Source organism: Coffea arabica, chromosome 2e (assembly GCF_036785885.1).
Source record: "Coffea arabica cultivar ET-39 chromosome 2e, Coffea Arabica ET-39 HiFi, whole genome shotgun sequence".
Taxonomy (NCBI): domain Eukaryota; kingdom Viridiplantae; phylum Streptophyta; class Magnoliopsida; order Gentianales; family Rubiaceae; genus Coffea; species Coffea arabica.
Window position 1 is genome coordinate 8,641,883 of NC_092313.1, and position 20,204 is coordinate 8,662,086.

At 37.5% G+C, this 20,204-nt stretch overlaps 2 protein-coding genes and 2 long non-coding RNA genes across 5 annotated transcripts; 2 read left to right on the forward strand and 2 right to left on the reverse strand.

Annotated features, from left to right (window-relative positions):
• Positions 1–6: 6 nt before the first annotated feature.
• On the reverse strand, positions 7–4,335 carry LOC113730713 (uncharacterized RNA-binding protein C1827.05c). 2 transcript variants are annotated; one of them, XM_027255587.2, is made up of 9 exons: positions 4,178–4,335; positions 3,878–3,992; positions 3,656–3,770; positions 3,464–3,519; positions 2,626–2,673; positions 2,436–2,533; positions 948–1,017; positions 693–803; positions 7–410 (listed from the first exon to the last, which is right to left on the reverse strand). In XM_027255587.2, exons 2-9 carry the CDS (start codon positions 3,986–3,988, stop codon positions 360–362), a joined length of 660 nt encoding a protein of 219 aa, XP_027111388.1. In that variant the 5' UTR covers positions 3,989–3,992; positions 4,178–4,335; the 3' UTR covers positions 7–359. The 2 variants fall into 2 exon arrangements, with proteins under 2 accessions (XP_027111388.1, XP_071934817.1); XM_072078716.1 differs by having other exon boundaries at positions 4,157–4,316.
• A 3,704-nt stretch (positions 4,336–8,039) lies between these two features.
• On the forward strand, positions 8,040–9,136 carry LOC140036623 (uncharacterized). The gene is made up of 2 exons (XR_011840175.1): positions 8,040–8,178; positions 9,011–9,136. It is a non-coding gene; the product is annotated as an uncharacterized lncRNA (long non-coding RNA).
• LOC113730716 (transcriptional activator DEMETER-like) lies at positions 8,689–18,480 on the reverse strand. Its single transcript, XM_027255588.2, has 20 exons — positions 17,775–18,480; positions 15,393–17,216; positions 14,949–15,302; positions 14,265–14,355; positions 13,148–14,175; positions 12,774–13,042; positions 12,607–12,686; positions 12,389–12,473; positions 12,207–12,298; positions 12,069–12,137; positions 11,905–11,941; positions 11,741–11,823; positions 11,103–11,537; positions 10,785–10,821; positions 10,637–10,694; positions 10,232–10,371; positions 10,068–10,133; positions 9,757–9,871; positions 9,606–9,644; positions 8,689–9,082 (listed from the first exon to the last, which is right to left on the reverse strand). Exons 1-20 carry the CDS (start codon positions 18,478–18,480, stop codon positions 8,970–8,972), a joined length of 5,721 nt encoding a protein of 1,906 aa, XP_027111389.1. The 3' UTR covers positions 8,689–8,969.
• LOC140036622 (uncharacterized) lies at positions 11,519–18,624 on the forward strand. Its single transcript, XR_011840174.1, has 7 exons — positions 11,519–11,651; positions 11,948–14,413; positions 14,561–14,667; positions 14,826–15,252; positions 15,372–16,373; positions 16,464–17,196; positions 17,794–18,624. It is a non-coding gene; the product is annotated as an uncharacterized lncRNA (long non-coding RNA).
• Positions 18,625–20,204: the final 1,580 nt, after the last annotated feature.

Genomic DNA, 20,204 nt, shown 5'->3' on the forward strand with positions numbered 1-20,204 from the left:
TGAATCTATGCCAAAATCGTGGTGCTCAAATTCAGCAACCAAAATCACCATAGGGGTAATCACTTGTAGCAACGAAATTAGAACTACAAAATTCTGACTTCAGTCCCTTCAGCATGAAACATAAATTTGTCAAGACTCTCTTGTTGAAAACAAAAAAATACTTATTTTAATAGAGACACATAAAACTCCACATCCGTATTTTGCGACTTGGGCCATCCTATGCCAGAAGCCCCTCAGCATAAGCACCTACCATGCCAAAATTCAGCAGCCAACCAACCTCAAAGCTCAAACTTAGGCTTCATTTTCGATCAAAAGAATGAAATATGCTTGCAAAGGCACACCTCATTCTGCACAAAGCCCTACTCTACGTCAAATCTAATCTTCTTTGGAGCTGACTGGTTGCCACCAACCTTCAATGAACAGAAAATCAAAGCAAATTATACAGTCGAGAAATTTGGCAATACAAGACATCAGCTTTGTTCAGGTTTGGGTACAAGACTCAAGCCGCTTGATGCCATCAAAATTTCATATTTGCAAAAGTGCCCGAAAAGCCACAAGGATAACAATCCTTCACCATATAGAATTTCTACAAAAGGCTCATTCTTAACAATTTTCATAACTTCTACTTGTGGTAAAGCATTAAACATGATCCGCAGCAGTATACTAGATAACAAATGGATGTATATTCTTACAATTTCTGGGCACTCGTAATCAATACCAGCTGCTTCAATCCTCTTCCGCCTTCTCTGGTCCCGTTTCATTATACCTTCAACCAACTTCCTGTGCTCTGCCAACGTTCTTTCCTGAGTAAACATAATAGAGCTGTGGGGTTATCCTTAAAAAATGAAACCAAAATACAAATTAATGCAGAATTGCAATCTCATTTTACCCATTTATCGAACATTTCAAAAATATTCCTAATAACTGTATGCCCACACATGCTTTACCTTGTCATGGTGCTTCCGCTCAACTCTAACCCAATCCAAGGGCTTGTACCAGCGGTTGACACCTTTCCACCTAGAAATCAGAAAATGATTATTGTCCATTAGGGAATCATAGTTCCCAGTTAAAGCACATCCCCATTCCTAAATGGTCTTTGGATATACAGGTGCTCAAGGACCTCAGAACCATGAATGTTCCACAAAATACAATCATAATTTCATCAAATTTGAAACTTGTTTAAAGGTCATTAAAGACAAGCTAAAAAGTACATGGCATTACTTTCACATAAAAGAAAAGAAATAGAAAAAACAAAAATCTCTGTCACTCATCCATAAAAGAAATGGCATGAATTACAGGTAACAGACAAAAAGCCCTCATACTCACTTCTCCCTGGTGTGTTTCAGATTTTTTTTTTTTTGGGGGTTAAAACTAATCTGCAGATGATATTCATCCTCAAACCAAACATCTAAATCTCTTCCTGCAGGAATCAGTCTAACCACAGATTTAACCATATTAAATTTCCCCCAAAGCAAGAGTAGTGCATTTACACTGGATTAAAATCCAAAAGCAACATGAACCTAAAAGTTCTGGCTCGTGTCATACATAAGGAGTGATGAGGCAGGACCCCCTAGCAAGGTTACAAAGAAAGAAAAGAGGAGAATAAACAATAAAACTTAGAAAAGAACACAAATTTTGACTTTTCAAAGCATCATGGAGCTCATTATCTATAGGTCTCAAAAGATGCTGCAACTCAATTCTTTACTTTAAACTGAATGCATAAATTGCAAAAACTGAGGATATCTAAACTTACAGTATAGAGCAAAAACTATAACTCACAATAACACTCCTACCAATGTTTATTCAACTCACAATTAGAACGTGTCCTAGACATCACCCACCGTCAACCAAAGCAAACATGTAGTCCAGTTGACACCTCATTTATGTCCTCAAAACATTTTTGCCAGAATAACACCCCCCCCCAGCGCACCTAGCGCAGGGATCTTCTTGTTGTGACAGCACCAAGTCCTATGATATTGAACCGTAATAACCACCAGATTAGTCATTCTAGGGTGGAATCCACAACAGATAAATGATCTCCAAACTATATATTTGTGGTATTTACCGAGGCACACGTGTGAAAACGTAACTGTTTTTGAAGCAACACACCCATATTGCCCACTTCTTCCTCCAATTACTTCTTGCCTCTAAAGTTTATCACCTCACCTAGTATGGGCTTCTACCATCCGATGCAAATCACGGGTTCTGTCATATAAGCTTCAGATAACATCTACTCATGTGCATTCATATGTTCCCTCACATCTTGAAAGCAATTATAATAATAGGAGAACATGGTTTCCATCAATTCATCTCCTCAAAGGAGGAAAACAAGATGCTCTAACAGATACTCCACTACAATCAAAGGTTTACATAACTATGAACAAAACATGTTACATAAGTATATGAGGGTACAAGAAAGAAAATAGGTAGCTTACAGCCGTGGATGGACGCGTTCTGCAGGAATGAGATGAACTTGTAGCAAGTGCTCAAATAAAAGATAGTTATGCATACAGTCAGCCACAACTTTTGCAACCTGCTTATGTGAAAATTCACCCAAAATGCGAACATATTAGAAGAAAATCCTAATTCAATTAACATTTGCTAATCATATAAAAAGAGTAGGACCTCTGGAGACTCGAACTCTATGAACCCAAAATGTTTTGATTTTCCTGTCTGTCAAGCAGAACGAGAAAGGCTCAGATCAGCAAAATCATATCAAAAGAAAAATAAAATCTGATTTCAAATTCATTGTGTAGAAATAAACATGCTTAGAGCTACAATTGCTTTTTTTCAAGACTTTACAAGGTAGCATCAAGTTTGTAAACCTTTCTAGGTAAACATTTAGACTTCATTATCACAGGTAATGAAGATTGTATTTTGCCCTATCATCAAGCAGAATAGGATGCATGAGTTGTGAATGCATATCAATGCTCAAACCACAAAATCTAGATAGCTTTATTCAAACAATCATGTCAATAACTGCACATATGGTCCTTATGGGACTTGTTGAAAATTTTGACTACTACTTGTCCCCAGACAGATCAAATTCCCAAAGAGAGCCCGAAAACAGTACCCAGCAGAGAGAAAAAGGAGGAAAGGGGGAGAGAGCTGTGGATGCTGCAGGCAAATTTGACATGGTTTATCTTGTCTCTGATAAGTTACCACTCTACTTTAACCACAGTTAAAAATTAGTGCTGTCATTTGCCATTGATTGCTCATATGTCAAGCTTAGGCAGCATTACAACTATTAATAGCTCTTCGAACTACACAAGTTCACTCTAATTTACCTAGTCTAAGATTTCATTGCAACGTTGAGATGCTTAAATTTGTTTTCCACTATGAATCGCATTTTCTTGCACAAGTTCAGCTATCAGCTTTTTAAAATCAAGCTTCAGATCAACATCCAATATCACTGAAAAAAATAAAAGAAAATGGCAAAAACTACATAATTTAGCAGCCTAACCTTCTTATTTCGAGCAATTCTCAGCCTCTTTATTGCACCAAATTGCTTGAAAAAACCTGCAGATCATCAGCAACATCCCCACACAAAAACAAATTAATCCCTTCATACTTTAGCAATATTTCGTACATATGCAAAGCATACACAGTTCAAACTAGGAAACCAACGTGTAGAAGAACAACATAGATTACATACCTTCCATTTCATTCTCATAGAAACCATGTGGAATTCTCCCAATATACAAGACTGTAGCTTTATTTTCCCTTACTTCACCTTGCGGAATCCTCCGCCCTGGGCCACCTTCCAATGGCTATTTTCCAAACAAATACAATCATACATATGCACAAAATAAACAAGCAACACATATTTACATAACTACATATTCCATAAAAACAGAGTTGAAGTTAAGTTTTATACCAAAAAATCAGGAGCTTCATCATTGGAGAGCGAAGAAGCAGCAGGTAATTGAGCTGAACCCTTCTTCAGCTTCTTCACCATAGCTTTCTTCTTTGCTGCCTTTGCCCCCATCTCACTGTTAATATACCAATGAACCAAGTTAATCAACACCGCAAACAACAGTAGAACCCTATCCTTCTACAACTAATATCTATTTATAGGCAAACGAGTAATTGAAGTAGAATCAAATATTACTATAATAGCGCCAGAGAGAGAGAACTAAAAATTCAAAAATTTTACCGCTTGGAGATTGGCAAATACCTTTACTTCTGCTCACGGAGGAAGAGAGTGGCGTGGTGGTAGGAGGAGGTGGTGGTGGTGGCTGATGTCTGATGTCTGAACAGACGCGGCGGGAGAGGCCAGGGCTTAGGTTGCAGGGTGTATATTCGAATGGGAGTACAAACTATAAAGGTTAATTGCCCAGAAGACCTCGGCCCGGCTCAAGAGCCCCGGGCCTGGCTCAGGAGCCCCACTTTCAGGTGTTTCCATCTTTTTCCCCATATGTTCTGCAAAAATCCAAATTAGCCCTTTATTTTTTGTTTATTTTATGATTGTGTTGTGATCTATGTTTTAGCTCCGTTTGGATTAACCCTTTTTATGTATTTTTTTAAATATTTTTCTGTACCAGTGTATATGAAAAACTTTTATTATAAATGCTTATTATTGTTTTTGAAAGAGTTTTTGGAATATATTTTGGAATAATTTTTAAAATTAAAATATTTTTAGAGTACTAATACCACCCCAACCACTACCCCTCCTTCCTCCTCCCTCGCCTGCCTCCTCCTCTCCCCCCTCAATATGGTCGCAGCCAAATCGCTACCAAAATGTAGCAACCAGATTGCGACCAAAGGCCTCGATCTAGTCTTGACCAAATCGAGGAAGGGCGACGGGAGGGCCAAAAGGTGGGAGGGAAGGGGAGGAGACAAAGAAGAGAGGAGGAAAAGGGAAGGAAAGAGGGAGGAGAGGAAGGAGCAAGAGGGACGGAGAAAAGAAAGGAGGAGGGAAGGGGTGGTGACAGTGGTGGATGGGGGTAGTGGCAGTAGTGGTGAGTGGTGGTGGTGATAGATGGAAAATATTGTAAAATTTATTTTTTAAAAATTTTTTTGGTATATTTGTGAGTTATTTTTGATATATTGTATGAATGAGATGTTTTTTAAGTTAATTTTGTTTGTGTATTAGGGAGGGAAAAGAGAAAAAATGAGGAAAGGGGCGGTGGCTGTGGTGGGTAAGGGTAGTGGTGGTGGTGGTGATAGATGGAAAATGTTGTAAATTTTATTTTTTTTGTTTATATTTGTGAGTTGCTTTTGATATATTGTATGAATTAGTTTTTTTTAAAAATTATTTTTATTTGTGTATTACTGTAACATTGTATTTGAAAATTTTATTTTTGAAAAATAGGCCAATCCAAATAGAGAGAAAATAAAAAAAAATAGTTAGAAATTTAGAATCGTATTATAATGTAATAAGTAAAATTTTTTTAATAATACTGTATTCAAACACCCTTATATATGTAATCGCAATGAATAGGTTTGGTTATTAGTCAATGAAATTAGTCATTTCTGGATATATTATCAAGCAAAAAGCTCTAAAATCTTTCTGTTTTTCCCTTCTAGCAAATTTTGGAATTTTTGCTTAATATGATAACGTGTTCAAGTTTAAAGATACGTGTTACTGTATTTATTATAGTTTCCATCTTCATGACAAGTTGCAAGGAAAGCCTAGTTTTTGATATGGCTATGGTGGCTAAAAAATTTAGAAGAAGCCTAGTTTTTTATTTTCTCATTTAAACAAAAAATTTTCAGCTCAATATATATATATTTTTTGTTGTGTTGGGGGGGGGGGGGGGGGGGGGAATCTTTCGTCTGTTCAACCACGTTTATCAAGAAAAGGTACTCAAATATTCCAGCTATAAGTAGAGTTTGATGATCAAAATTACCAATCATCCTCATAACTTGCTATTACGTGTTAACCATCTGCTATTCTTTTGATCATCCACATTGACTTGCACACTTCTAACACATTCATAAGGCTAAATTTTACTCTTGAGATTTGATGTACAATTGGTTCCACCGTCAAGAAACACATACAACAATTTATGCAGCATAAGCACACGTCTTGCTTCAATTATATACTGATGATTTCCTATGTTTAGGGCAACAAAATTTGGTGAACATATTACATATTTATGGAGTAATACAAAATATATGGTAACCTCATTGCATTACCATATATTTTTGGTAATCGCATGGATAAAAATTGAGGAAAAACGTTTGTATCTCATATGAGTTGAGCAGGTGTTTCTGTCGAGGTCAAGCCAGAGTATATTAATCTTTGATTTCTTATTTGGTGATCTCAACGCATCAAATACTATACATATTTACCTATGCCCTTTGCCTGTAATTTGATTCCACATTTCAGGTACTTTTTAATTAAACAAAAATCAGGTATATTTAATCTTTGGTTTCTTAACTCAGGTACCTTTTTTCTAGTATCTATATGTTGTTTGAATGTACTTTTTCTTTATTATTTATAGTTACTGTGCTCTATTAGTTTCGTTGACATCAAATCCTTGATTCATTTCAATCCGAATATGTAGCTCTTTGGGGAGAAAAAAAAAACTACAATTTTTCCCTGTGCTTTAGTTGTTCATAATAATGCTAAATAGAGGGCTGCACAGAACCGATTTTTATCCGCTGATTTTAGAGGAAATGCTATCCAGTTACCCTCCTCGTAGTCAGTAGCATGGAAAGCCAAGCCAATGCATGGAAAAATCAAAGGAGCCGATTAGTAGCTGCTGATAGAAATCATATATAACCAACTTTTCTTAGATTTGACTCAAAGATGATCTAACAAAAATCAAAATCAAGGTTGATTGGCTCGCAAATAAACAATCATTTTGAGGAAAATCATGGAGACAAATTGGTATGTGGTTTGTGTTGCTTAGTTTGTAGTTGTTAGTGGATGATCTTTCAATTCTTGATTGTGGAACAGCACAAAGCACTAGTAATTAGTTCCAACACCATCACTCTTGATGAAGGCAGTACTAAGTACTTGTACAGAAACTGACTTGATCATATGATTCATGTCCTATCAAACATCTCAACATTTACTTGAATCCACAGTGATTCCGATATAGCTGTATGGGGATCTGATCGGAAAAATGGGCATGATCAACTGTTCAGTTCTAACAATTTTGAAGGTAGATAGTGGGGTTTGGACCACCAAGGCAAGTTTTTTCTAGATCAATTTTCAAACAGAAATCCAAGAAACATATGGCTCTTGCATAATTTTGTAACGAATTTGGCATGTTAAATTCTGTAGCGAAGATCAATCGTTATAGTGTCCCAGAAGCACTAACAAAATGTATAACCTAAGTCGGTGTTGTTTTAATTAAAACTGTGTGTATTTCTGCAAGCAAAAAAGAAACAATAGTAACCCACCTTCTTGTGAGTTTCCTAGATTTGCATAATCAATAATGTTTGTGAAGATAATTAAATTAGTAGTGCCACCTCAACTTGGATTGTTCATTGCATCTCATGTACAGTCATTCCTTTTTAAAAAAAAAAAAAAAAATCTATTGAGAAACACAGAAAACAAAAAAAAATGTAATAAATACAGCAATATCGTGAATTCTAATATTAAATTGAGCTTTCATTTGAGAGGAGAAGCCAAATCTAGAACTAAATCTCAAAATCTTGAATTCTAATGTTAAATTGAGCTTTCATTCAAGAGGGGAAGCCAAATCTAGAACTAAATCTCCAGTCCTACCATGCAACGCAATGACCCGAAAACATTCAAGAACACATGTATTAAAAATGTTGGAATTGATATGGTGTATCATAAAAATTTTGTGCTAAATGAATTAAGGGTATACATTCAAGAAACCGGCGAGCACTTTTCTGCACCGAAAAACAAGCACTTTTGTCTTGAGTACCTGAATTTTGTCATCTGATTAAGGTAGGGAATCTGGTTATTAATGGAGGAAATTTATGGTCAGTTGGCAATATAGGAAATCCAATTTGCAGCAGTTCTTTCCTGTATTCGGTACATGGTTTTATTCATGACTTGGATTGTCTATAAAATCTGCCCACCATAATTTGCTGTTTCGTGGGACAAGGAAGAAGGGAAAACTTTAGAAGGGGCAGCCCCCTTTCCCCCCTTCCCCACCAGGGGGATGGATGGACAGGAAAAAAAATGAAAAAAAAAAAGGACCCCAAAAAATGAAAAATCAGTTCTGAGTTCTTCGAACGCAAAATTACTCGGTAAATTTCCAATTTTCTGTTGTCTACATGATACAATTACCGCTTAAAGTTTGTAGTGCACGTAGTGTTTTCCACTAGATTTTTAATTTTTGTCAGTAATTTTTTTTGGTCTGGATTGTAACTTCAAGCATGCGGAGGTTTCAACAATTTGAATCTTGCAGTGAAAAATTGTTATTTCTTGAAGGTGTCTACATTATGAACAAATCCTAAAATTTTTTTTTTTCCCGAAGTAAGAAATCCTAAACTCTTGTTCACGGACCTTGGAGATTCCTGCATAAAGTACAGAAATTTCATCAAGCGTGGTTTTATGCCAACTTTGTAATTGGTAGATACTATAGTGGGGGATTTGGCCGGGTGCATACGTTGGCACTACTTGAATTCTGATTGACCCTACTAAATTCATGTCATGCCGAAAGTATGTATATTTTCTTGGCTGTTGGTTATGTCTTGTGCAGATGAACAGATAATAGTTGGTCTAACATTTAGTTCTTGTACCTCTTGCCACTGATATTTCTTGAGAAAAATTGGCTCATTTAATTGGAGCACTATATTGAGAAAATTGAGTTGTGACTACATCTAATACCCTTGCTTCAAGGGATTCTCGCCAAGTTTGGAAAATTCTTTATGCCGCCTCAGTTGCATCTGAAGCTGCATCTCCCACATAGAGATGAAACAATTGAATGTACAAACAATGGTTATGGACTGTAATCCTACTTAGCTGTATTCCTCTGCTTTCTATGGACAAGTTTTGGTTAGTTTCCGAACTGGTATCTTTTGCAGTACCCTTCCTTTTATTTGCCTTTGTCCTTATTCTTGGTGATTTTACTTGCAGTTTCATGTAATCTGCGCTGGAGAGGTCGAGGTGCTCTAGATTTCCGGTCAAATCCCCTGACACAAACAAATCCTGCAAAATGATACTTGAATGATATTAGGAAAAAGGGGATGACAGGCCTTGATATCTTCATCAAAGGTAATCAATGAGCAATGGCATAGATTCTTGATGAAAATGTGAATGAGACTTGATCAGCTCCTCTGACTTGACCATTAACTTGTAGCAGATCAGACATGAACAAGTTTAATGGCACATGTTAAATCCTGACTAAACACAATCGCTAAATCAAAGAGAATGTTTAGTACTCATTACGTGGCATATATTCGTGATAAAAGTGTGAATGAGACTTGATAAGCTCCTCTGACTTGTCCATTAACTAATCTTGTAGCAGATCAGACATGAACAAGTTTAACTGCACATGTTAAATGATCTCTAGACACAATTGCTAAATGAAAGAGAATATTAGTACTCATTACATGGCCGTTTAGTTTGTAGCTGATTCCTTCTATAAGCATACTGTCAAGTTGTATTGACTAGACAGAGGAGTTTCTGAGCATTATTATATCTGTTCTTAGCATTTAAGAAGCAATCATACCTTTCCAGAAGCATTGCTGAATTACAGGAGTTGACAAGCCTGGAAAACATGAGAAAATCCTTTTGTGAGTCTTTTTTTGCTTTTCACCATTCCAAAGCTTGGTATTGGACCAGTGATTAATTCATATCGGATCAATAATATTCCATTATACCTCTAAATATGCTCGTGACAGATGTCCCAAAGTACACAGTGCGCCTTGGAAGTTGCCATAGCCAGTCTCTTGGAACATCAATTGGATTCATACTGGATTCATGATCAGCAAACATCTGAAAATAATAAATCATGTGACTTGTAATTTTACTTGCTCACGGTGCTCTTGGTCCTGATATTGTATGTACCATCTTTAGATAACACGAAAAAATTTAAGGACTCCATTGGCAGGTATGAACTCCCTACTATGGCATGCAAGATGTTGATGAGCAGGCAACAAGTGTAACTACTCTCTATCAATAGTTTAGTTACCTCATTAACTTGGAAGTATGTTCCATTTAGTGGGAAGCTACCCCTCATTGCTGTCCTGCATGGTATCTGTAAAAAGGCAGGTATCTTTAGCTAAAAGTAGCACTTGAATCACTTCTCTGTTGGTAGTTACTCTGGTTACTTGTCTAGCACATTTTTTTGCTCACCAGAAGTGTGCCTCTCACTGTCTCTGATTTTGCCTCCTTTGTACTATGGCACATAAAACAACTCTTCTCATTGCAAAGTCTGCCTGATCCTTGGAGGCTGCATTTACTTGCAGGAGGTTGAGTTGAATTTGCAGTTTCACCTAATTGAGTGGTTCACAGAATAAAAGATCAAATCATCAATTATGTCAGAGTCAAAAGATGAATTTCAATATCAATTTGGTCTTTTTGAACCCTTGCTTCCTGTTCATCTTGTCCATTTTCTTCTTGTTTTCTATGCATCTTTTTTCTTTGAGATATGTAGGATTAGTTTAGTCTCTTTTCCTGGAGCAGTTTTAGGACCCTCCATCGACATTCTTTATGACAACATGAGTCTAAGTTAAAATTTATTGGTAAGGTACATTCTACCTGGACTCCATATTGCCAAAAGGTATGGACTTGGATCATCACGTTCTCGTCTATCCATCTGAAGGTTTAAGAGAGTGGGTCAATACAAATCAAGTTTAGTTGCTGTGGGCAATATTTAAATGAAGAAACAAAAGAGATAGCCGCTAACCCCTTCTAGTAGTGGATGTGTATCTGGAAGTTCATACCTGCAGCAAATTGGAAGGGTCATACATATTTATATGCAATAAACACCATCAAAGAATTTTTTTTATTCTATTATCTACTAAATTTGAAACAAGAAAGACTCCTTTAACTGTTTAATGAATTTGTCTACTTTGTGCTAATTTATCAGAGTCGGCAGTTGCAATGGCAAGCAGGCAAAAGAGATATAAGCATATGTAGAATCTGATTTTAGGAAGGAAAAAAAAGAAGAAAAAATAAATGTTCTGATGCTTCTAGAGCTAGGTTTTATTTCCCAGAAACTTACACTTGGTGCTCCGTTCGTAGTCGACTCACACTCTTTAATTTTGGTCCAGGAATTGAAGCTGCTGATGGATCCAAAGCAACTAAAGCTCTGGACACATCACCCGGTTGAAGTTCCATATTCTGCTCTTGCAAGACACTCTCCACATTCATTTTTAATTCTTCAAAGCTGAGTTTGATTGTAGGGATTTCATCAGGGTCTTCATAGAACATGTCTTCGATGTCACTTTCTGACACTTCAGAGGATGGTTCTGGTGTGGTTGGTTCTTCAATAATTGGTTCACAGCTGGTCCTAATGTACTGTGATTCCAAACCCTCACTAGTTTCAATAGGAGCCAACAGCATGGGCTTCACTACTATAGATGCATTTCCATTGGCAACAGAAGTAGTTGAACTGTCTATGCTTCTTTCTTCTGGCGCTGGGAGGGCTAGCCTTGCGCTGCAGTCACATTATTGTTTATGTCATATATTAAATGCATGTGAGGACGTGTGCTGGACTATAGAGCATGGTTGAGTGGTTCCTACCCTCCATTGAAGATGCACAACTATTGAGGTATTTCATGTTTCACTTTTCTCTCTAGAAAGTTGCTTAATTAAAGTTCCATAGTAGGTGATCATTATTGGAAACACTTGATAAGTTACCTTGCAAAGGCGCTTGCGAAGTGCCTACATTCTGGTCGTAATGGACATGCATTGCAGTTTGGCTTGGTCTTTGTGCAGAAAACCTATGTCAAATTTATAAGTAGACACTTAGTCTTTGCAAACGTTAAGAGTCTAACAAACTTTGAAACAAATGTTTTAAATACCTTTCCAAATGTAATCATCTGATAGTGTAATTCATACCTGCAGGTTGACCAAAAACTATATTAGTCAAGGGAAATCTGTGGTGGGAAAGTCCCAAGAATGGTTTCATTGATGTGAGGATAATTTCAAAGTGACAAATGTTTCAGGAAAAGATTAAGGAACTTACAAAGTTCTCTGATCCAGCTTACAAAGTCTGGGCCAAAGATATTTCTGGATTGACTCTAGTACGGGGTATCTGCACAAAAACGCAGTTGGTATCCTTCATAATAATTCATTGTGGATATTGATTGGCAGCATCACTTACAGCTCGAGAAGATGCAGCTGCAATGACTCAGGAAGTGGTTGAAGAGGGACCCATCCTAGACGCACAGCAATTCGTCCAACATTTGTATCAACCTAAGAAACCCAAGATCAAGGTTCTTTGTGATAAATTTATAATGCCCTATCAGAAGTAAAATTCATGAATAGTGGATGAATGAACCTTACCGGGAAAGCAATTTGATGGAGTGTTAGTAATCGCACACACTCCACACTCTTCAGTCCCAGACCGCGTATACTCAATAAATAATCCCTGAAGTTTGGTACAATTGAGAAAGCAAGAAAACATGATTGTCTATATCAATTACTACCAAATACTGAAGCTATCAGGATGAATATTGGTCCTTGTCATTCTGTGCTCTTAGTGGATTCTTTGAAGAACTTACTTTGCTTGGTCTGCTGGAACATCCCTCAACCATTCCAGGTCAATGCTGCCATGTTCTGTGACCAGTCTATTGAGGAAATCCTGCAGCATATGGACACAATATCGTCATTGTAAATGTATCAATTCTAATCAAGTAAGCTACAAGAATACATTGGGTTTTATCCCTACCTTGATTCTCTCAGCTAGCATGTTGTTCATTCCTCTTTCCCTGATAGTCTCAGAAATTTTCTGAACATCAGCATTTTGTAGAGCTTCATAGTCCAGCGAGTCCATGGTGTCCTTGTTTCTTTCTTTTTTTCCACCCTTTGACAATACCTTCTTTCTCAAGCTATCCCAATCAAATGACTTTGTCTTTTCTAGTTCTTGCTTTTTCTTTCTTGCATTTGAGCTCTTAGTGCCAATACTGCCGAGCAGCTCACTGGAAGAACCTAAATGGCCTGCAACATTGATACGCAACTAAGTTCCCTATCGCTGCAAATATCAAAAGGTACTGAATGAAAAATTTTTAAAAAAAAAGGCATCAGGAGGTCTATAAACTTTACCAGTTTGCCTTTGGGCATCTGCTTCACCAGGGACTTTGGGCTCCATCATAGACCTACCATCCAGCTCAAAGCTCTTGGATGCTTCTACTTGGTTACTGCTGATGGATTGTTGGCTACTTAAAAAGTGAGATCCTGGTTGCAAATCATCTTTATGTTGCTGGTTCTGGGATACAGTTTGGTCTATTGCTATTGCATGCTTAGTTACACTTCCTGTTTCTTGGATAGTTGAACTGCTTGTTCTTCCTTCCGCACCTCCCATCTTCTTGGGTAAATGGGCCACACCTGCATTATTGGCGATTTCAACCGATCTGTGGGGAAAAGAAGACATGCTTTTTTGTCCCAAAGATCCAACTGAGCAAGGTCCATGAACCCCAGCAACTGATGCCTTGTTCAACCAAGGACCACTAGAAGAAGAAAATGTTCTTTGCTGATACAGGACATCAGAAATTAAAGGGTTAGCATGCGCTTTCTTGCCATCATTTGAACTAGGGTATTGCGTGATGCATGGTGGATTTTCTTGTTGCTGGTACACAGGCATGGAGCTCTGATCCAGAAATGAATTTGTAATTCCATGACATTGATATTGCTTGAACTTAGAAGCTCTTTCGGTTTTAGGAACAGTTCCTGAACTACAATTCTTGTTGGAGTTGCACCTGATTTTTTGATCTTCGACTTCTGACTCTGAACTGGATCGTATATCTTCAGTGGCTTGAAGAAAAGAGTCACAAGAATTTTGTGAAGAAACCACCTCTTCCTCTGTTCCACTGGTATTGTCATTTGCCAAATGACTTACTGTTTCTGAAATGAGATTATCTGATCTTCGTTCAGAAGACTCGCTTAATGTCATGGAGTTTCGCTTGTAAAGTGGCTGGCTAAACATTCTCCCATGATATGTGATGGTGCCATCTGGATCTATTATTTGAACCTCTGGTTCTTCAATCCAAGTAATTGCCCCATTCTGACAGCAATTTGCATTGAAGGTTGTTAATGGTAGAGGGAATTTGGCTGCTAGAGACATGAAAGCCGAGCTGCAGAAGATGACAAGGAATTATTGTTCATGGCACTTGTCTCTGGTTTTGGTATTGGTGTCTCAGATTTTATTAGGATGTCAGCTTACCTAGAAAGATGGTCTGAAACATTCTGTGTGAGGAATACACCAATCACCGAATCAACAACTGATCCTTTCCATTGTGAGAAGCGCCGATCTCCTGTGAAAGAAATGCTTTTGTCTCATGTCTTATGACCATAACTTTGCAGATGAGCAAGGTAAATCATGTTTTTGTCTTTGAATAATGCAACATTTCTATGATATGACAAGGAACACCAAAAAGCTTGTTAAGTTTAAAGATGTTGAAATGCACCCATTAATACAACATACAGTATCGCATAAATTGGTGTCCCTGTACACTACAGGTATCTATTGGATAAATGCTCCCTGTTGGCCTAATATGTGGTGACAAGTCTTCTAACCTCAATTGAGCTATGTCAAGTAAAATGCAAAAACAATTGGATGCTTGAAGGTGGTAATATCAGTTACAGCCTTTTTCTTGTTCCTTCTGTTAATCTTCTTGTTGAAGTCAATTTTATCTTGCCAGTATTTTGCATTGGCACCTCTTAAATATCATATTTGAAACATTTTAAGTTTCTATGACTAACGAGCTTTAGTTCTATGCTACAGCATCTGGCTATGATTAAAGAACCATTTGAAGAAACGAGTGGAGAATGAAAGTGACTTATTGTACTTAGCAGTTAAGATATATACGTATGATCTCAGAGCATAGTTTTTCAAAGACTTTGATACCTTGAACAAGATGCATTCGCGCTATGAAGGAGTCTACTCGACCACGGACCACTTGCCTTTCGTTTGCCCACCATTTTTCCTTTTCCATGTCCGTTGGTTCCGTGCTTTCACTTCCAGCCTTTCCCATTAGCAGGTTCCAAACTCTATTTGTTTCTGGGTCAAGATCAACTTTGGGCCGTGGCCTGCGCCTTTTTATAGGATCTTCAAAGCTAACAATTGCACCATCTCCTTTGTAAGGAACAATAGCATTTTGCTCTTTTGCAACTACATTGCCACTGTTACTGATTTCTAGCGCTTCCAATAGGTGAGTAATTTCCTCAACTGCAGCTGCATAATTCTGTTCTTCCTTTTGGCCTACACCAGATACCACAGACGTCTGCTATTTAGAGTTAAATATTTATAAATTATTGGAAATATGTGCAGCTCATTAAAATAGCTTAATACCTTTTGCTTTCCTGGAGGAACGCTGAGAACCTATCTCTTCCTTATTCTCTTCTGGATGCACCTTTTTCTTCCTGAATGCTTGGATGGAAGATGTAATTACCCCAGTCTGTTTTTTCATTGAGGAAGCAACTGGAGAAGTTCTAGTTTCATCTCCTGGAGTTCTGAAGACTCCTTGCGTTGGATGCAGAAGACAGTCGGTTGTGTTGCTTGCGGTCTTTTCTTGAAACTTGGGTCTTATATTCAAAAGTCTAAGACATACACTTGACTGAGATTCTTCCTCCTGGAAACCATTAGCAACTGCTGTGTTAGTATTGCATCCATCACTGGCAATCCCATTGCAACCACTGTCTTGTTTCTGGAAACTTTTCTGCATTTCAAGGTCAGGATTTGGGAGTCTACCAAATTGACACGATGAAGAACAGCTTGCATGGGTATAGTTGCTGCCTCTAGATTCAACTTGTCTTGAACAATCTTGAACAGATTTCACAGAGGGAGAAATGCTGGATGCAACTCCAAGACATTCATTTTCTAATTTCTTCCTCTTCTGAAGTTCCAAAGTACCCAAGCCATTTTTGCTGCTATCCTTCTTCTGCTTGCTAATCTTTGATATATCTTGACTCAAAAGTTGAGAATGCATTGTGTCAACTAATTGGGGATTCGTCATCTCAGAAATATGGCAGTAATCTCTTTTGGATCCTCTAGTCTCGTAGATCTGTGATGTATCCTTGAGAGATGTAGTTAATGTCTGCCACATCAGCTGCCGAGCTGCATCAAACTTAGCTGAAGCAGTATTTTCTTGAAGGATCATCTGGCCTGTTCCATCTCCAAGTTTGTGTTGATGGCCTTGACTGTGCCCAGACTCGTCATTGTTTTGGCCTGCAGCATTTTGCAGGTTTAGACTCCTTGCAATGACATTTAGAGTATGATCCCTTGCAGCAGGTGACGATGCTTCAGGGAAAAGAAGCAATGATTTCTCAGCAGGTTTTTGATTGTTGGAATTAGTCAGATTAGATATGCTTTTGCCATGTTGGTTTTCTGGACTGCATCCAATTTGTTGCCTTTCCTTTGCAGATGACATTCCTGATACTGGGTCGCATCCTGCAGACCATGCTGTCTCTTGACAAGTTAAGTTCAAATCAAAAGGCTTGCTCTTAAGAAGTGCATCTGTCTGGTTGTGACCTGTCCAGTTCTGACTTTGGTTATGCATCTTGTCTTCTAAGTCGAAGTTCAGCACTCTACGGCATGATTTTGCTGCAGAACTTACACCAGAATCCTCAATGCCATTTGATACATTTTCCGTTCCCGAATTTGAGGCATCAGTTCCTTTTCTGCGCACATACCTCCTTTTTCCTGATGGATTTTCACTGGAGGTATTAGCTTTTGAGGCAGTAGGCTTTGGGGTCCTTTTGGGTTTTTTTTCAACTACCACCTTTGGCCGGTGCTTTTTCCTTCTGGGGGGTCTCTGCTGGGGTGTCTTGTTCAGGTCAATACCTCCATGAACATTATCTTCAGAAATACCCTTTTCCGTCAGTATCTTTGAATTGGAAGCAGAAGGCGATGTTATCACATTGTGCAAAAGTCCATTGCAGTAGCTACCAACTTCAGTATCTGTCGATATCATCTCGTGCTTGTCTTTTCCTTGTAGTAAGCTCTCATCTACTGAGAAATTCTGTATATGAGACTGTTGGTGGTTTTTCAAATTTCCCTGATCCGGAGTGACTGGTGCAAAATGAAAGCAACTGGTTGCACGTGATGATGCAGCAGTATCTTCTCTTGGTGGTGAGTTCAAGTTGCATATGGGCCGGTAAGGGACTGGAAATCCATCTGTGAGATTATATGATTTAGTCCATCCCTTAGATGATTCCCAAGTCCATTCATTGGTGACTTTGAATCATATGTGCCATTGTTATGGTAATTGTCTTTTTGAAAAATGAAATAAAGATTTCTGTTCTAAACAATGTTAAAGTGCATGCTTAGGTGATGCCTTTTTATTTATTCATTTTTCCTTCAATAAAATTGTCAGCTTTTTGCAAATGTAAGATAAGATAAGATTAATATACTACTGAACAACCAAAACAATCTACTCTCTTTTGTTCTTTTATTTTCCGTGAATCTCTTCACAATAGAAAATGATCTTTTTTTATTCTTTATTTTTTATAATTAAAAGGCCAATTTCTATATTAGTTGGGCAAAAGTAGTTGCTGCAGCAATAAGAAATAAATATATTGGTAGAAAGTCAATATGTGATTTTGTTTTCTGAAATTCATGAAACTGTATCTTGATCGCTTGTCAGAAAAAGTATGTAGAATTATGTCGTATGACCAGGCAGTTAATTTGTTTCCATTACATTTACTAAAATTCTGAAATGATTCAGTTACTAACCACTTGGCATCTGTTGTAGGCTGGAACTCATTAACCCCCGGTTTGGTGGAAGGGCGCTCTTTTGCTGCAGGAGCATTGAGTTAACAGATGGATAGTTTGTCCACTTGTTTTGATTTGGAGGATCTGAACTGGTAAAGGGGAACTTGTCTGTGCCATGAATGCTTCTGCTTGGAGTTCCATCAATAGGGAGAATGGCTGGCGCATTCTTGATCCCGAGCAACTGCATCAAAGAACTATTATTCCTAGCAGGAATATCTTTGGCCATATTTTGTGTATAAGAACCAGCATTCTGATTGAAGCATCCATTGGTCCTGACTGCAGCACCATCCTGTATGTTATGCTCACCACGACCCAGCAAACCTGCACCATTGAAATTCTGAAGTGCCTCATTTTTTGGTGTCTCTTGTAAAACTCCACTGTAGATTCCAAGCAATTCCAACCAGTTGTTGCCCTCTACTTGATCACCCTGCATTTCACAAGCAATTGGATAAGTTGTTTGTTTAACTGCCTTTTCTGAGGAAAATCGATTCTGAATTCCAAGCTGTTCCTGCCAATTTGTGGCCTTTGTCAGGCTCCCTTGCATTTCAGCCAGAACAGTATTCCGCATCTGCATTGCTGGCTTTTCTGGAGTCACAGGAATACAAGGATCCCCATTGTTGATGACTCCATTCTCTTGGGGAATCAGAAAACCCTTCCCCAAGTCCATCTTGAAAATTGACAAACCGCGAAAAGTTTTGAAACTTCGCCCTATTTGTACTCCAATGTATGAATTTCTAGCATCAAAATTTTACTTTTGACTGTCAAGAATGTGAAAATTTCTCAGTAAAATCACTAGATTGTTGTGATTTTTTCTGCCAACCTCGTCCAGTCATGTGTTCACTGTCCGAGTGTCTGAACCCAACCTGCCAAATCAGCCACTAACATTCTCAGAACCTAAGTAATCTCACCTAACATGAAAAACACATGTTAAACATTTGACTCAATTAAACATGCAAACGAACGCTAATTTCTCTTTTGTTTTTCCAAAGAAAAAATCCATAATAAATGACTGCAAATTCAGTTTCCAGACTCTTTTTTTTTTTTGCAGAAACCCACACAAAGGGGGAAAAAAGAAGGAAAACAGGAAAGAAACAAGAAAGCGATATGTCCCATTTCTCAATTTGTAACTAATTTGCTAGCAAAATAAAAAGGAAAGCAAAGCAAACAAGAAAGACAATGAGAATGAAGAATCAATCAAGGCAAGCAAATCAGAGATCATGGAAATTTCAAAAAAATTCAATACCAAATTCAAAATGGGATATCAATGAAATGCAGCAAAAAGGAATAAAACCCGGCAAACAATCTGGATAAAGAATCTTTTCAGGTGATTAATTGGTAAATGCAATTCACCTATTTAAGTGGGTTCTTTAATCATTTCACACCATATATGAAGAAGAAAAGCATGAGGAAATTAAGCTAAAAATGCAGCAGAGCAAAATTAGGAAACATTTATCAGGTGGAGCTTAGCTAACCGATCTCAAGCAGAGATATGTTGCCCCCAGTGACGCGCGCTGGGAACGAGTCAATGCCGGAGAGCTAAGTCCAGTCAGTCTTTCTTTCGTTAAAACTGAAGATACTAAAAACAAACGCAAATGAGAGAGAGAAACCTTGGTAGGAAACAAACTAACAGCTGACTGCACTTTATCGTTTAAAAGTTAAAAACACCACCCAACTGTGTGTGCTCACGGAGGCTGCTAAGTCCGGTTTTTATAACCGGGCACATCCCTTGGGTGATTTTACTGAATCAGTATTTTGGGAAACTGAATTTATGACAAAATTTCAAATTTATATAAAATGGGATGTTATTAAGTCTAGGGCATATTTTTCGCGGGAAAATCATCGTTCCATCGTGATATTGTAGGTTACTTACTCGTTTTATTGTTTCACGGTTCTAATATTCATTGAATTGACAATTGTATAAAGCCAAAATTTAGTATACTAAGCACATCGTCTTAGATTGTTTCTCTATATTTATAGATAAATATTGACAATCCACTTATCATATAACAATTTTTTAAATTGAAGCAATTATATTATTCTCAACTGTTATGTCTTGTAGACTATGTTGTTTGTGATTGTGACAATGAAAAACAAAATGATAAAAGCGATTGTATCAATTATAAATAATTTGCCATTTTGAAAGGATTGTGTCAATTGGTGTGTTAAGTCAGGTTTTTGTAACGGGGGCACATCCCTTTAGTAATTTTACTGAATCGATATTTTGGGAAACTCAATTTATGACGAGATTTCAAATTTATGTAAAATGGGATGTAATTAATTCTAGGGCATATTTCTCGTGGGAAAATCATCGTTCCATCGTCATATTGTAAGTTACTTACTTATTTCATTATTTGACGGTTCAGATGTTCATTGAACTGATAATTGTATAAG

Coding starts and splice junctions, on each gene's coding strand:
- LOC113730713 (XM_027255587.2), bottom strand. CDS start 3,988: ATGGGGGCAAAGGCAGCAAAGAAGAAAGCTATGGTGAAGAAGCTGAAG. Junction 3,520..3,655: donor CTATGAGAATGAAATGGAAG/GTATGTAATCTA, acceptor GATGATCTGCAG/GTTTTTTCAAGCAATTTGGT. Junction 2,534..2,625: donor TAGAGTTCGAGTCTCCAGAG/GTCCTACTCTTT, acceptor TCACATAAGCAG/GTTGCAAAAGTTGTGGCTGA.
- LOC113730716 (XM_027255588.2), bottom strand. CDS start 18,480: ATGGACTTGGGGAAGGGTTTTCTGATTCCCCAAGAGAATGGAGTCATC. Junction 15,303..15,392: donor TTCCTCCAGGAAAGCAAAAG/GTATTAAGCTAT, acceptor TATCTGGTGTAG/GCCAAAAGGAAGAACAGAAT. Junction 10,372..10,636: donor TTTGGCAATATGGAGTCCAG/GTAGAATGTACC, acceptor CCACTCAATTAG/GTGAAACTGCAAATTCAACT.